We start from the raw sequence: 12,995 nt of genomic DNA on the forward strand, positions 1-12,995 counted from the left end.
TTTCAAGAGATTTAAGGAATTGGTCCCAACATATGAAAGTTGATGATATTGTACCATAAATGAAGGAAAAATATAATTAACATAGAAATGCATTGTTAGTTTGTCATGTGAGAGGAGCGTTACTCTCGAGGCCCAAAAGAGATGGCTCAATCTCATCTCCAAGAGGATGTCTCTTTCGTGGACAATATTACAATCTGTGTTTGTCTTCTAAAAAGTGCTGAAGGAGCCGATGTAAATAACGCCCAGGATTGTTGGATGTCCTCTTGGGGTGGGTGAGGGTCCATCTCATTCAATCCATGGCTGAGAACAAAGGAAGGAACACAGGCAGCAATGGAACTCAGGGAACAAAATCCATCGCAAAATTAACTTTTACTTGGACAACAGCAGTACATCAAATGAAAATTACACAGTTCCTTATAAAAGAGACCAAATGGAAACCTCTCTGAACAAAGGTCGAGAGAGATGACAACACAAGACCAACTAGTTTCACAGGGTCTCTGGTAATACAAGAAAGAATTCGAGAAATGGGTACTTGGCATCCATATACAAGCTCAATACCCAGTCATTATGGTGTTATCAATTCCATTTCTTTTTGAGTTTCAGGTCATGCAACTTCAGTGGAGATGCAATGCCTCTTTCCGCCTGCCCAAAAGACTCAGCACTGTGGCTGCAATATGTCTGGAGGAAAGTCCAGCTACTTCAAATTGATCCTGTGGCGATCCATGGTCGATGTATCGGTCTGGTAGAACCATGGACCTCAGCTGCAAGAACCCAAATCAAATCAGTATTCGAGGAGGAGAAAGTGAAGAAAATTTTGATTCAGATCAGTAGTATGTCGTATATGCTTGAGGAGAAAAAGATTTGCCTTTATGTTTTTATCCAGCAGGCCACTCAAGCTAAGGAAGTGAGTGACGTGTGAGCCGAAACCTCCAATGGAGCCCTCCTCCACTGTGATCAGGATCTCATGCTCATTTGCCAGTCTCCTTATGAGCTCCACATCCAGAGGTTTACAGAACCGAGCATCAGCCACTGTGGGGAAAATTCCATGCGATCTCAGTGAGTCTGCAGCCTTCAAGCATGTCTGGACTATTGAACCATATCCAAGGATGGCCACCCTGTTTCCTTCCATCAGAACTCTTCCCTTCCCGATCTGTTGAAAGAATTAACATGAATGAATCAAGTTGCTAATTGGTTTTACTTGCAAAAACCATTGTAATTCTTCGAAACTCAATGACAAGATGGGGGCACACCTCAAGAGGGGTGCCTTTGTTGTTTGGAGGAAGGGCCACACCGACTCCATTCCCCCTAGGGAATCTGAAGCAGCTAGGTCTGTCATCGATCGCCGCCGCTGTTGCAATCATGTGCATCAGCTCGGCTTCATCGGCTGGGGCCATTACGATCATGTTGGGCAAGCATGCCATGTACACGATGTCGAATGCTCCACAGTGGGTAGGTCCATCAGCTCCGACAAGGCCAGCTCGATCCAGTGCGAACCGGACGGGTATCTTTTGTAAGTCCACATCATGAACCACCTTCACATATGGAATGTTCAGCAATTAGATCACGAGGCTATAGCAACATCTATGGCCTGAAGACCTCGTGTGCTTTGTGCTCAATTTTACCTGATCATATCCTCGTTGCAGAAACGATGAGTAGATGGCACAGAAAGGCTTGAGGCCCTCGGTGGCCAAACCAGCTGCAAAGGTGACTGCATGCTGCTCTGCAATTCCCACATCAAAGCATCTTTCAGGAAATTTGTGCTGAAAATAGTTCAGCCCTGTCCCACTACCCATGGCAGCATGAACAGCGACGATCTTGTCGTCAACCTGGGCTTCTTTAATAAGAGTCTCTGCAAAGTATTGAGTGTACGAAAGGGTGGATGATTTTGATTTGAATTGCTTCCCAGTTTTTGGATCAAACTTCACAACACCTGCAGCAAGGAAAACATGTTTTCTTCATGGGAATCTGGAAAATGATTGGTCCATGCATAGAAGAGAAAACAAACAAACAATCTCACCATGCATTTTGTCCGCAGCAGACTCAGCGGGGGGATACCCCTTGCCCTTCTCCGTCACAATATGGATAAGGACAGGTCCCGGAGCAGGCAAAGACTTCACCTTCTCAAAGATGGTAACCAAGTCTTCCACATCGTGCCCATCTACAGGCCCAATATAATACAAACCAAGCTCCTCGAACAGTGAAGACCCTGTAGCACTCATCATTCCACGAGCATATTCATCCACCTTTGCAGCAATGTCATGTGTCTGCCCACCAATCTGCTTCGTGATATTCTGAACCACAGAAAGAACGATTCCATCAGAATCTATCATTTAGATATAATGTTTGGACGAAAAATCCGTGATTTTTGGAAAAAGGAAACAATTTTGACATAATAACGCAGAAAGAGCTCATTCTAACCATCGGTCATCGGTGGTTTTAGCTTTTGAACAGTTGAATTAGTCTAAGAAGCCACCAAAGGAACAAAAGCTCCAGACGTAAGTTTTCCTATCTCAACAGATTACGGTATCACACATGGTCTACACTGATCTACTTAGAACAGCTTAAATAATAAGCATTTGATCAGACATTTTCTTTTGATAAATACAGGGAAATTTCTACATAGCAGAATTTTGAGAATCAATTATGACACACATATAGTCATACACCGAAGTGGTTCATATAGAAAGAGCCTTACCGGTTCAGCTTTCTCAAAACAATTAAATGCAGCACTAAAAGGAAGAACAGTTGAGTAAAACAAAAGAACGACATTTGCTAAAACATGTTACCTTAGCGGCTTCACGGAGCTTGCGCAGCTTAGTGCTCGATTGAAGTTTGGTGAGGGCCTTACTCAGCGCGCCAACAGGAGTGGCTGGTCCATCAAGTGTTGCAGTCGGTAACGAAACTTGCTTATTATCATTCAACACGATAATAAGGTTGGAGTCCAAGTAGCCAGCATTGTTCATGGCCTCGTAGGCCTGGCCAGCAGTCATGGCTCCATCGCCAATGACAGAAATAACATGATTCTTCTTCCCTAGCAGATCTCTTGCAACAGCCATTCCTGCCAACACATCCGATAAAAACAAACGATGGGTTACGGTTTACATGTTCCACTAGCTCAAAAGAAGTTAAACAATATGAGAAGTGATAAAAATGAGACAGCAAGAAAGAGAGAAAACTGAGGGGAGCAAGCGAGCTTACCTAGCCCCGCAGAGATGCTTGTGGAACTATGGCCAGCACCAAAGGCATCATAGATGCTCTCATCTCTCTTGGGAAATCCGGCAAGCCCTGCGGTCTGCCTGATGGTATGCATCCTTGACCTTCTCCCCGTCAATATCTTATGAGGGTAGGCCTGCTCTTCATCCAATTCCTATTCAGTATCCATTTCGTAGAGCAGAAGTACAATTTCTTTGGCTACCACTAAAAGAGGAACCTGACCTGATGGCCGACATCCCAAATGATCTTGTCCTCGGGGGCATCGAACACATGATGGAGAGCTATAGCCAATTCCACCACTCCCAAGCTCGAACTCAAGTGGCCGCCAGTCTTGGCCACAGCGAACACGATTTCTGCTCTGAGCTCAGCCGAGAGCTGCTCCAAATCCTGTAAAACAGAAATTTTGCCACCAAACGAATCATAAAGCTGCAACCTTTGTGCCCCATTTCGATCGATCACAGAACAACAAGACCACCGACAAGTCACTGCATCGAGCAGAGATCTCGAATTACCCGCGTGGAGAGGTTCTTCATATGAATCGGGTAGTTGATGCTATCCAGCAGAGGGGTTGCTGGCTTCTCCCCGGAGTAATCGATCTTCCACCCACTCTTTTCCTTCGTAATCATCACCTTCCCATCGCCGCTTGCCCCACCCGCCCTCACGCAAAGCTAAAGAGGAGAAACAAACCACGAAACTCTGAGCACGGCGGAGGCCAAGATGCACGTACAATCAACGCGGAAAACCAACTTTCGATGGCAAAACTCAAAAATGGAAGCCGGATAGAAGGAATCGAAGTGTTCTACCTGTCTTCTGCCGTTTGCGCTCGAGCTTAGAGCTTTAAGGAACGGAGCAGCAGAGGCAACCATGAGAGACCTTGCTTCCACCATTGTGAGTACGAGAAAGAGAGCGGGAGCACTCTCAGATTAACAGCGTGAGAGAGAGAGAGGGGTCTGATGGAGGTTGGGAGCCAATGGTGCGACCATTATATAGAAAGGCGGTGGAAACTCCCGCAACGCTTCAATGGCGACAAATCGGAGATAAATCGACGCTTTATCTTAGATTAGCAGAGCATCGACGCGGCAACGGTTCGAGAGCGGTTCAAGGTGGGTCATGATGGCCCTTAACCGGTTTGCAGTAGACCGGACCAGCCGTGAGCTGTATCTCAACCAATTAACTCAGCTAATAGCCTAAACTCGAACCCGACTCGGACACCTAATTTGCATCAAATCTGATCAGACTCCGAACCCGATTTAAATGTCAGGAGCATGAAATAATTATAACAACATAGACAATATATGATGATGATAAGATGATGTTGTACATGAAGTCGGTCAACATACGTTGCTTGTAAGCAACAAAATGCATAGATGATCCAATACTAAAACAGTGTTAGAAAGCTAAGGGGTGTCCTTTCGTTCCTGCACAAACAAAGATACAGTGCATACCAAACTCTCGTCAGTACGAAATTCGAGGATGATCGATTCATAGACTCGAGCCTATCAAAATAAAATCCTTATCATTCTTCAAAGTGCATTAACCATGATAGCTATCCTCTTATACATAAACCCAAAATCAATGCCTTATCTACAACACTGATCCCAAGGCCAAGCTTGTTAGTTTCATGCTTGCAAGACTCCAAACCAGTGCAATGAGGAGGAAAGTTAAGACTGAGACAAGGTCATGGGGTTCCACTAAATGTGTTACACATAGCACTCAGGTAGCAACAAGAACCTCAAAGTTGTGAAACCCATGGTGCCTGTAAACTTCTTGGCTGCTGCTCCTTTGTCCCCACCTTCTTCCGAGGACTTTCGTTCTTATATCATGATTTAGAGAATTGAAGTCAGTGAAATGGGACTACCACATACGTTGTCTGACTAACACACACTGTTCTTTGCACCCCAAAGAGAGAGAGAGAGAGAGAGAGAGAGAGAGAGAGAGAGAGAGATGTCTTCTCCTGTCCCTTTTGTCATTAAAATGACATAATGTGGACGCTGGGGCACAACCTGTGGGCATAAGAAAGAGTGATGACTGCACTCAATAGACATGATTTGACAAATGCATGCAGGCAGTCACTGTCCTCAGAATACTGCTATGATTTGTATTGTTAGGTACACACACGAATAACATGCTAGCTTTGGGAAACAATAATGAGTAACCACCTGACAAAGGATTGATTGAAGCCTAAGATTTAACCTTGCGAGGTGGGGATGAGTCCAGCAATTTAATGAGTTGAAGATAAGGCTGGTGAGTAAATTACAAGTTTTAATCAGTTTCAAGCTGGCTTGAGAGGATGACTTGAATGCAAATAATTATGTATGGTTGATATTAGTAAATAAAAATTAAATAACCAAAATGAGATTTTTGATCTTAATATTTTACCATCGAAAGCAAAATTTTGATCAATTAAGTTACTTGACTTGTTAAAATAGTTATATATATATATAGAGAGAGAGATGAATCTTAAGAATACACAAAACACAATATAATATCATATAATACTATTGAGATTTTGTCGATCATCAACTGACAAATATTAATGGGCCAACCAAAAATCCTGCGCATCTTTTACACGCTCTCCACTCTAAATGTCCCATCAATAATAAGTTATTATATGGATTAGATAATATGTCGAGATCATTCGTAAATATATTTATAATTATTTTTTATTTTATGAATCACATAATTTGGATTCCTATGATATCTCGAATGTTCTTTGGCATGATTCACGTGTGGACATAATTGTATATTCATATCGTGTCTCACGAACTCCACACCAAGTCAAACATCGACATGAGTTCATGTCTCCTAAAAATAAAATGAAATGTAAATAAAAATATACAAAAAATTAAAAGGCAAAGGAAGGAGGTTGCATGATTTTGATGTGTTACCAATTTTTTGTACTCCATCACCAATCCTCAAAATTAGACATTAGGATTATATATCTATATATATATATATATATATTTGTCTTAAAATGATTACTAATTTATGTTTAGGCTTCGATTAAAGTGTGATCTTTTTTCTAATGTGACTTTAGGATCAATGACCCATCCACATCGACATCGTATCATTTTTGGTTTTAGTTTATATGGTATGTCCCTCTCACACGAGCAAATTGTATTTGAAACATGTTTCAGCAATGCTGCACTGTATATGAACCTTGAAGATCTTGAAACATGATAACAATCATATTGAAATGATCCATGACTTGGTGAAGCACTAAGTGGCCATTCAAGGAACAGTTTGCTCATTGCGAAGATCTAAAACAGATGGAAGGAATCACTGCTCCAATTTGAAGATTCTTCGGTACTCTTTCAACTCATCCTCATGACCCAGTTGAGAATAAAGAATTTGCTGCTTACATCTGAAGCACATGAGATGTTAAGACTAAGAGTTGAAGGCAGTCAAAATCTAGTCATAGTTTCTTTGTAGTGGGAACAATTTCACATGAAATTGTTCCCACTATATATATATATATAGAGAGAGAGAGAGAGAGATCAACCAATTCAACATGAGGAAGGAGTAGCCAAGATTTCTCCTTGTGCTGTGTTAATGTTCTACTCTCAATGTACTTCCCTTGGGGATGCTGAGATGGATGAATCAAATACTTGTTTAAATATCCCTTGTTAAAATCTAAAACTTGTAGTTATGAACACTTGAGAATTTCATATACAAGCCAAAAAGGAAAAAAATAAAAGAAGTAATAGATTATATTGATTTTAGTAGGTCTCTACAATGGTGTTTGTTTATACCACCCTATTTTTAGTCAAGGATGACTTGATGCTCCCCTCCATGGGCTTGAATTGGTTTTGATTTGTGGGCTTATACTAATTATGTTTTATGAGCTAAAATTGAATTCAATTTATCTTGCACACTACTTGAGGTTAAGAATAACATGAAGCTATTCTTTAATTAGCTTAACTTAGTCTAATTTTAATTGATTTGGGATTCCCCTTCAAAAGTTGTGTGCAATTAAACTAGACAAAGTTTGTGGAATTGAACTAACTTTAATTAGCTTTAGTGAGATCACATACCCTTCCTTGTTAGGATGAGTTATGTGTGGGATTCATATGTAATTTTTGATATTAAATTAAGACATATTTTTTAACTATTGATAATTATTAAAAATAATAAAAATATAATTATTTAATTACCAATCATATATACTCTTATTTCATTTATCAATCGATCATCTTCGTATTCATATCGGAATACTCTTATTTCATTTATCAACCGATCATCTTCACAAGCATTTATATCAGAACCTTAGTTGTATTGCTCGTTGTTGCTCGATGAAAAGAAAGACATTGTCTGTCATTGCTCGTCGCTACCCACTCGATGATGTCACTTGTTGCGATGCTCGTTATTATAATTTTTAAATATATTTATGTTGCGATTTTTGAAATATTAAGAAATTATAAAATGAGATGGTGTAAATAATAAAAATGGATCCAATTTGTGAGTTTCCAAACGCTCACAACTGGGTTCGCCCGAGGGTCTTGTATCAGGGGCGTCAGATTCCGATCTGATGGACTGTAACGAAGGAGCTACTTAACCATGGCTCGCCCGAGAGACACTGGACCAAGCAATAGAGATCGGGAAACACAAAGGAAAGGGGCGGTGTGCTTCATGGCGAAGTAAACCCTCACCGGCTTCTTTGCCTCGGTCATGTCTGTTTCCTAGATCGGCGATCCTCTCTCGTCTACCTCCGCGTGCAAAGGCGGCCATCACTTTGCGCCTCTTCCCTTTCCGACGGTGCGTCTCTCTCTCTCTCCGGTGCATCTTCCCCTCCATCCCTCTTTCTTCCTTCCCGTTGTAGCTCTCCCTCTTTCTCATCCTCGTCCGTTGCCGCCCCCAGCCGAGTCTCCCCGACAGCCCCCCTCCCTCTCCCTCTTACTCCTCCTTCTCTGTGCTTCTTCCCACCTCCCCCCTCTCCCGCTGTTTCACTCCCTCTTTCTCCTCCTCCGTGGCCACCCCAGCTGCCTCCCTGACAACCCCTAGCCCTTTCCTCTCCTCCTCCTCTCCCTCTGTGCTTCTCCCCCTTCGTCTTCCCTCCTTCTGCCTCTCTCCTTCTTTTTCCTCCTCCTCCGCTGCCCCTTCCCGAGCCTCCTCGACAGCCCCCCTCTCCGCCGCTCTCTCTTCTTCCAAGCAGAGATGCCGCCCCTCGCCGAGCCTCCTCGATAGCTCCTCTCTCTCTCCCTCTCTCTGCTTCTTCCTCCGATGAGCTTCCTTCTTCTCCCGGCAACTTCCCCTTCTCTACTTCTTTATCTCCCTGAACTGTTTTAATTATGGTTAATAATGGTTAAATTTTGTTAATACTAGTTTAAGAATTGTTTAGAGGACTGAATTTGTCTAGTATTTTCAATTGTCGCTGTTTTATAGATGATTAAATGAATGTAATTTGATATCTTAATGGCAATATTTTGAATATGAAACTCGTGTAGTGTCTAATTTTTATTTTAATATTTATCTTTCTTCTTATTTGTATTTTTATAATTTTTATATTGATGGGCGTTTCTCTTAGCTCTCATGAGTGCCTAACCCCTTTGGATGTTCAGAACTTTCGTGCCTTTTAGTGCATAGCACCTTTGACAACTCTTGTCTTACATGACATCTTATTGGATGCCATATCAATTGCATATATCACACCTCAAAGCTTTACAATTATAGGATGGAAAGATCAGGAGTAAGGACAGTCCTATATCTTTGTTTCTTTTAACCTAGAATTTATCAAACTGTTATATTCTTTAATTTTCTCCAATTGAGCTATATACTTGTTTCTTAGCTATTGGGTCGGTAGATATGGGATAAAAGTTTGGAGCCAACTTCTGTGATAGAGTAGATCCACTAAAATATTGAGCAGTGGTGTAGCATCAGTTCCTATTTCCAAATTAGCATTTTCTTTCGACCCAATATTTTCTTTTTTCCTCCTTATCCATCAAGGTAAGACAAGAAACTATCACGATCTGATATGAACATTAAAATATTGTATTGTCAAGTTCTGTTTTTAAGTGTTTGTCAAATTCATAAGTGGATGAATTTATTGATTGGTACCAGAGGCTATTGATTTCTCTATTTCTTGCTCTCCATGGTAACAAGATTGAGAATGATCCAAAGTGTGACCAGAAATTTGCAGTGTGATGAGGATAAAGGCACCTGAATCTTCAATGCTAGGCTTGAAAGCCGATCTGACAATGCGGACATAAAGATGGAATATTAATTGCTCTCAACAAAAGAATGCTGGATGGTTCGGAACAGAGGATAAAAATTTGGGGATGTGGGGATGAATTTTAATGGTTTTGTAGAAAAATCTAAGATTCCTTACCTGAGCACAAGAAGCAATGATGCCATCTTCATCCTAGGATGTCGATGAAGTCTTTAAAAGGCATATACTCTTGAGCATGTGATGGATAAAATCATAGAAACACATCCAAACCAAAATTTAGGACAGCATTCAGGACTATGAATTCTTGGTCTACTTTGTTTAATTTTAAGACTTCTTTGAGCTGAATCCAGATGGATTAAGCACTTGAATCAGCCATATAAATGTATAAGCATTTTAAATAATTTACTGATCAGAACTACCTTAATTTGATTTATGGATTCTTTTAGAAAAAATATGCATCTAGGTAATGTATGGATTGAAATAGTGAAATTATTGGTAAAATTTATCAAGTACTGCTTGAGTACCATTTGAAAATCGACCTCTATAAAAGCTACAGGTTGCAGAGATTACACTTAGACAATTGAAATTGCTCTGGCGAGCCATAAGTCCCAATAATTGGAGAATATTGTGATGGTTAAACACTAAAATTAATAGTTTTGTTCCAACAAATCAATTGCTTTTTTCTACATACTATCATTCCTACTTTAATTAGCTGGCTTCTTTGTTGTTTGCAAGCTTTCTTTACGATCTCTAAGACACTGATTGAACATGAGTTAAATAAGAATGTGCAAGCTATTCTTGAACACTGAAAAAGTAAATAGTCAAACGACTTTTGCTTCCAAGTGCTTGTTTGATTCAGCAGGCTGTTGAGAGAAGTAGGGCATTCTTTACAATACAATGGTTAAAAAAATTGAAACTCAACTCCATTTTTTTTTTTTCTCTTTACAATTAATAGTTTTCATAGTGATGTTTATTGTATTTGATGCATATTAGATATAAAATAGTTAACATGGTCTTGAATTAGATGGATCTTTGGTTTATAGATGTGAACAAGAACCATGTAATTTACAATAAAATGTAGGATCTGTTACTGATTTGTTTTACAGTATCATTAACTGTTTATTTGTTGTGGATTCTGAGTTTTAAGCTCCACTGAAAATTTGCTGCATTCAAATCTATTCAATTTTGCTGTTTACTCCATCTTTTTGAAGTATGGTCAACATAAACAGATAATTGACACTTATTGAAATCTTGTTTTATGTCACATGATTGGCTCTTTTTGAAAACTTGTTTTAGGTCACAGCTGATTTTACAAAGTTATGTGAGCATTTACCAGTCTTTTTATTGAGTTCTTTACAAAATTGACTCCATCTTGATGATAAAGTGGAGAATTTTTTTTATTTGCCTAAAAAAGAAAAAAGGTCATGTAACAAGACTTTGCTTAAATTTTAAATTAAGCCAAACTTTTTGTCTGTGCATCCTATGACACTTTGTTCATCACCGAGTTAATGATCATAGGTTGCTAAGTTTGCTTGATCTGCAGACATGTACAATAATTTGGGCAATCAGACTGGGATGCAAGGACCCACGACCAATCCTCCTCCCAATCCATTTGGCAATGCATTCTATGGAGCTGGATCTGGACTTATTCGAGGTGGCCTTGGGGCATATGGAGAGAAATTCTTGGGCTCAAGTTCTGAATTCATGCAAAGTAATGTAAGAAACTATATCTATGGTAACACATAGAGTAGCTATAGTAAATGGCTGATGATTTCTTATATTTCATGTGTATGTTCATAAGCATTTGTTAGTCATATTCTAACATATGGGCTCTGATGAAACAGATAAGCAGGTATTTCTCCAACCCTCAATATTATTTTCAAGTGAATGACCAATATGTGAGGAACAAATTGAAGGTCATATTGTTTCCATTCCTACACAGGGTAAATTGACTATGTTTTGTTATCTTCAGTTTCTACTCTTTTTTATTTCAATCAGATTATCCCAAAAGGATTCTCTTTTTTTACTCGATGTTACAATCTTTCCAGGGCCACTGGACTAGAATAACTGAGCCAGTTGGAGGCAGGCTGTCTTACAAACCCCCAATATATGACATAAATGCCCCTGATCTATACATTCCTTTTATGGCATTTGGAACCTACGTTGTTATAGCAGGCTTTTCGTTTGGTCTTCTTGGAAAGTAAGTCTTGCCTTGGCCTTATTAATACATGCCATTGTCATAAAAGATTTAGATACCGGTCGCATCGATACATACTGGTTGCAATTTACAATGCCGACTATTGGTTGTTATGGGACCATATGGCTCAGTTCGGATGAGTATTCATTTTTTATTATTTCTGAGTGATGTCGAGCAATATGGATCAGTATACTACCCAGGATACTAATACCAGTCTGACAGGGTGCCGATATCAGTATCAGACTAAGTTTTTTATATCTTGATTGTCATCCTTAGAGCAACATTAGCCCTAACCATTGCTCCTCTCTTGCAGATTTACTCCAGAAGTTTTGAGCTTGCAGTTAACAAGGGGACTTGCCGGCTGGTTTATGCAGGTTCTTCTATTGAAGGGATTGTTATATTCGTTAGGAAGTGGGGAAGCGCCACTTCTTGATATGGTGTCATATGGTGGGTATGCTTTTACGGGGTTGTCCTTGACTATGTTGGCAAGGCTTTGCTGGAGTTACTCATACTATTTCCTAATGCCGTGGATGAGTTTGTGTATGGGGGTGTTTTTAGTGAAGACCATGAAGAGGGTACTTTTCACAGAGATGAGGAGCTATGAAAAGCATTCCAGCCGGCAACACTATCTACTACTCTTCATGGCGATTGCTCAGTTCCCTCTATTCTTCTGGCTCGGCAAAGTAGCAGCAGGATAGAGTTCATTTCAGCTACTATCTTTGTTTATGATGTTTATTTCCCCTTTCTGGACCCCTAGGGCACGATAAATCAGTCAGTTATCTTCACAGTTGGGAATTGAGAAGAAACGGAAAAAGGAAAACAATCTGCAACTGGTAGTTTTTGTTGTCATGGCGTCTTCAGGAGCTGGTTCATATTGGGAAATCAGGATTTTGGGGATGGTGCTTGCATGCAGTGCATAGTTAATGGTTGACATACATTGGATGGATACCTCCTTGTGAACTTTGACAGGGATCAGTCTACAATCCTGATGGTGCTTTTCTTAGCATTTTTTTATCTGAGTGTATGTAATTTGACCAAATTGAAATAAGAACTTATTTAACTAATATTGTCACATTAAGCCAGAAATACTTAAAAGTTACTTTGATATATTACATGTTTGTAGTATACTATTTGAAATTAGATTTATTTTTGGTCAATTGAGGTGATCTAAAAGAACGAATATATATCTATTTTGATTGGTGAAGAGGTGATTTATTCTTCATCTCATGTGCTTACTATCACTGAACATTGCAATCTGGTTTCTCTCGCTGAATTTTGGTAATGCCTTTGATTCCATGCTCCTTATCAGACTTGTTGGCAACTTGGGACAAGCCCTGAACTGTTGTTGATGCTTCTTAAATATCCTCATATATTAGACATATCCTATCAATTTTAGTATCTCTGTGCTAGTAAGAAGTA

At 39.8% G+C, this 12,995-nt stretch overlaps 2 protein-coding genes across 2 annotated transcripts; one reads left to right on the top strand and one right to left on the bottom strand.

Annotated features, from left to right (window-relative positions):
- Nucleotides 1–354: 354 nt before the first annotated feature.
- Nucleotides 355–4,213, bottom strand: LOC135612481 (probable 1-deoxy-D-xylulose-5-phosphate synthase 2, chloroplastic). The gene is made up of 10 exons (XM_065108840.1): nucleotides 4,017–4,213; nucleotides 3,726–3,881; nucleotides 3,436–3,600; nucleotides 3,199–3,349; nucleotides 2,787–3,058; nucleotides 2,018–2,291; nucleotides 1,623–1,930; nucleotides 1,251–1,532; nucleotides 866–1,150; nucleotides 355–761 (listed from the first exon to the last, which is right to left on the bottom strand). Exons 1-10 carry the CDS (start codon nucleotides 4,098–4,100, stop codon nucleotides 615–617), a joined length of 2,124 nt encoding a protein of 707 aa, XP_064964912.1. The 5' UTR covers nucleotides 4,101–4,213; the 3' UTR covers nucleotides 355–614.
- A 3,596-nt stretch (nucleotides 4,214–7,809) lies between these two features.
- On the top strand, nucleotides 7,810–12,733 carry LOC103984992 (uncharacterized). Its single transcript, XM_009402594.3, has 5 exons — nucleotides 7,810–7,968; nucleotides 10,923–11,095; nucleotides 11,224–11,322; nucleotides 11,428–11,579; nucleotides 11,890–12,733. Exons 2-5 carry the CDS (start codon nucleotides 10,925–10,927, stop codon nucleotides 12,272–12,274), a joined length of 807 nt encoding a protein of 268 aa, XP_009400869.1. The 5' UTR covers nucleotides 7,810–7,968; nucleotides 10,923–10,924; the 3' UTR covers nucleotides 12,275–12,733.
- The last annotated feature ends 262 nt before the right edge of the window (nucleotides 12,734–12,995 follow it).

Source organism: Musa acuminata, chromosome BXJ2-5 (assembly GCF_036884655.1).
Source record: "Musa acuminata AAA Group cultivar baxijiao chromosome BXJ2-5, Cavendish_Baxijiao_AAA, whole genome shotgun sequence".
Lineage (NCBI taxonomy): Eukaryota > Viridiplantae > Streptophyta > Magnoliopsida > Zingiberales > Musaceae > Musa > Musa acuminata.

Excerpts from the sequence above, each read along its gene's own strand:
- LOC103984992 (XM_009402594.3), top strand. The coding sequence starts at position 10,925 with ATGTACAATAATTTGGGCAATCAGACTGGGATGCAAGGACCCACGACC. Across the intron at positions 11,096-11,223 it reads CTGAATTCATGCAAAGTAAT|ATAAGCAGGTATTTCTCCAA; the intron begins GTAAGAAACTAT and ends CTGATGAAACAG. Across the intron at positions 11,323-11,427 it reads TGTTTCCATTCCTACACAGG|GGCCACTGGACTAGAATAAC; the intron begins GTAAATTGACTA and ends CAATCTTTCCAG.
- LOC135612481 (XM_065108840.1), bottom strand. The coding sequence starts at position 4,100 with ATGGTGGAAGCAAGGTCTCTCATGGTTGCCTCTGCTGCTCCGTTCCTT. Across the intron at positions 3,059-3,198 it reads AAGCATCTCTGCGGGGCTAG|GAATGGCTGTTGCAAGAGAT; the intron begins GTAAGCTCGCTT and ends ATGTGTTGGCAG. Across the intron at positions 1,931-2,017 it reads TGCTGCGGACAAAATGCATG|GTGTTGTGAAGTTTGATCCA; the intron begins GTGAGATTGTTT and ends TCCTTGCTGCAG.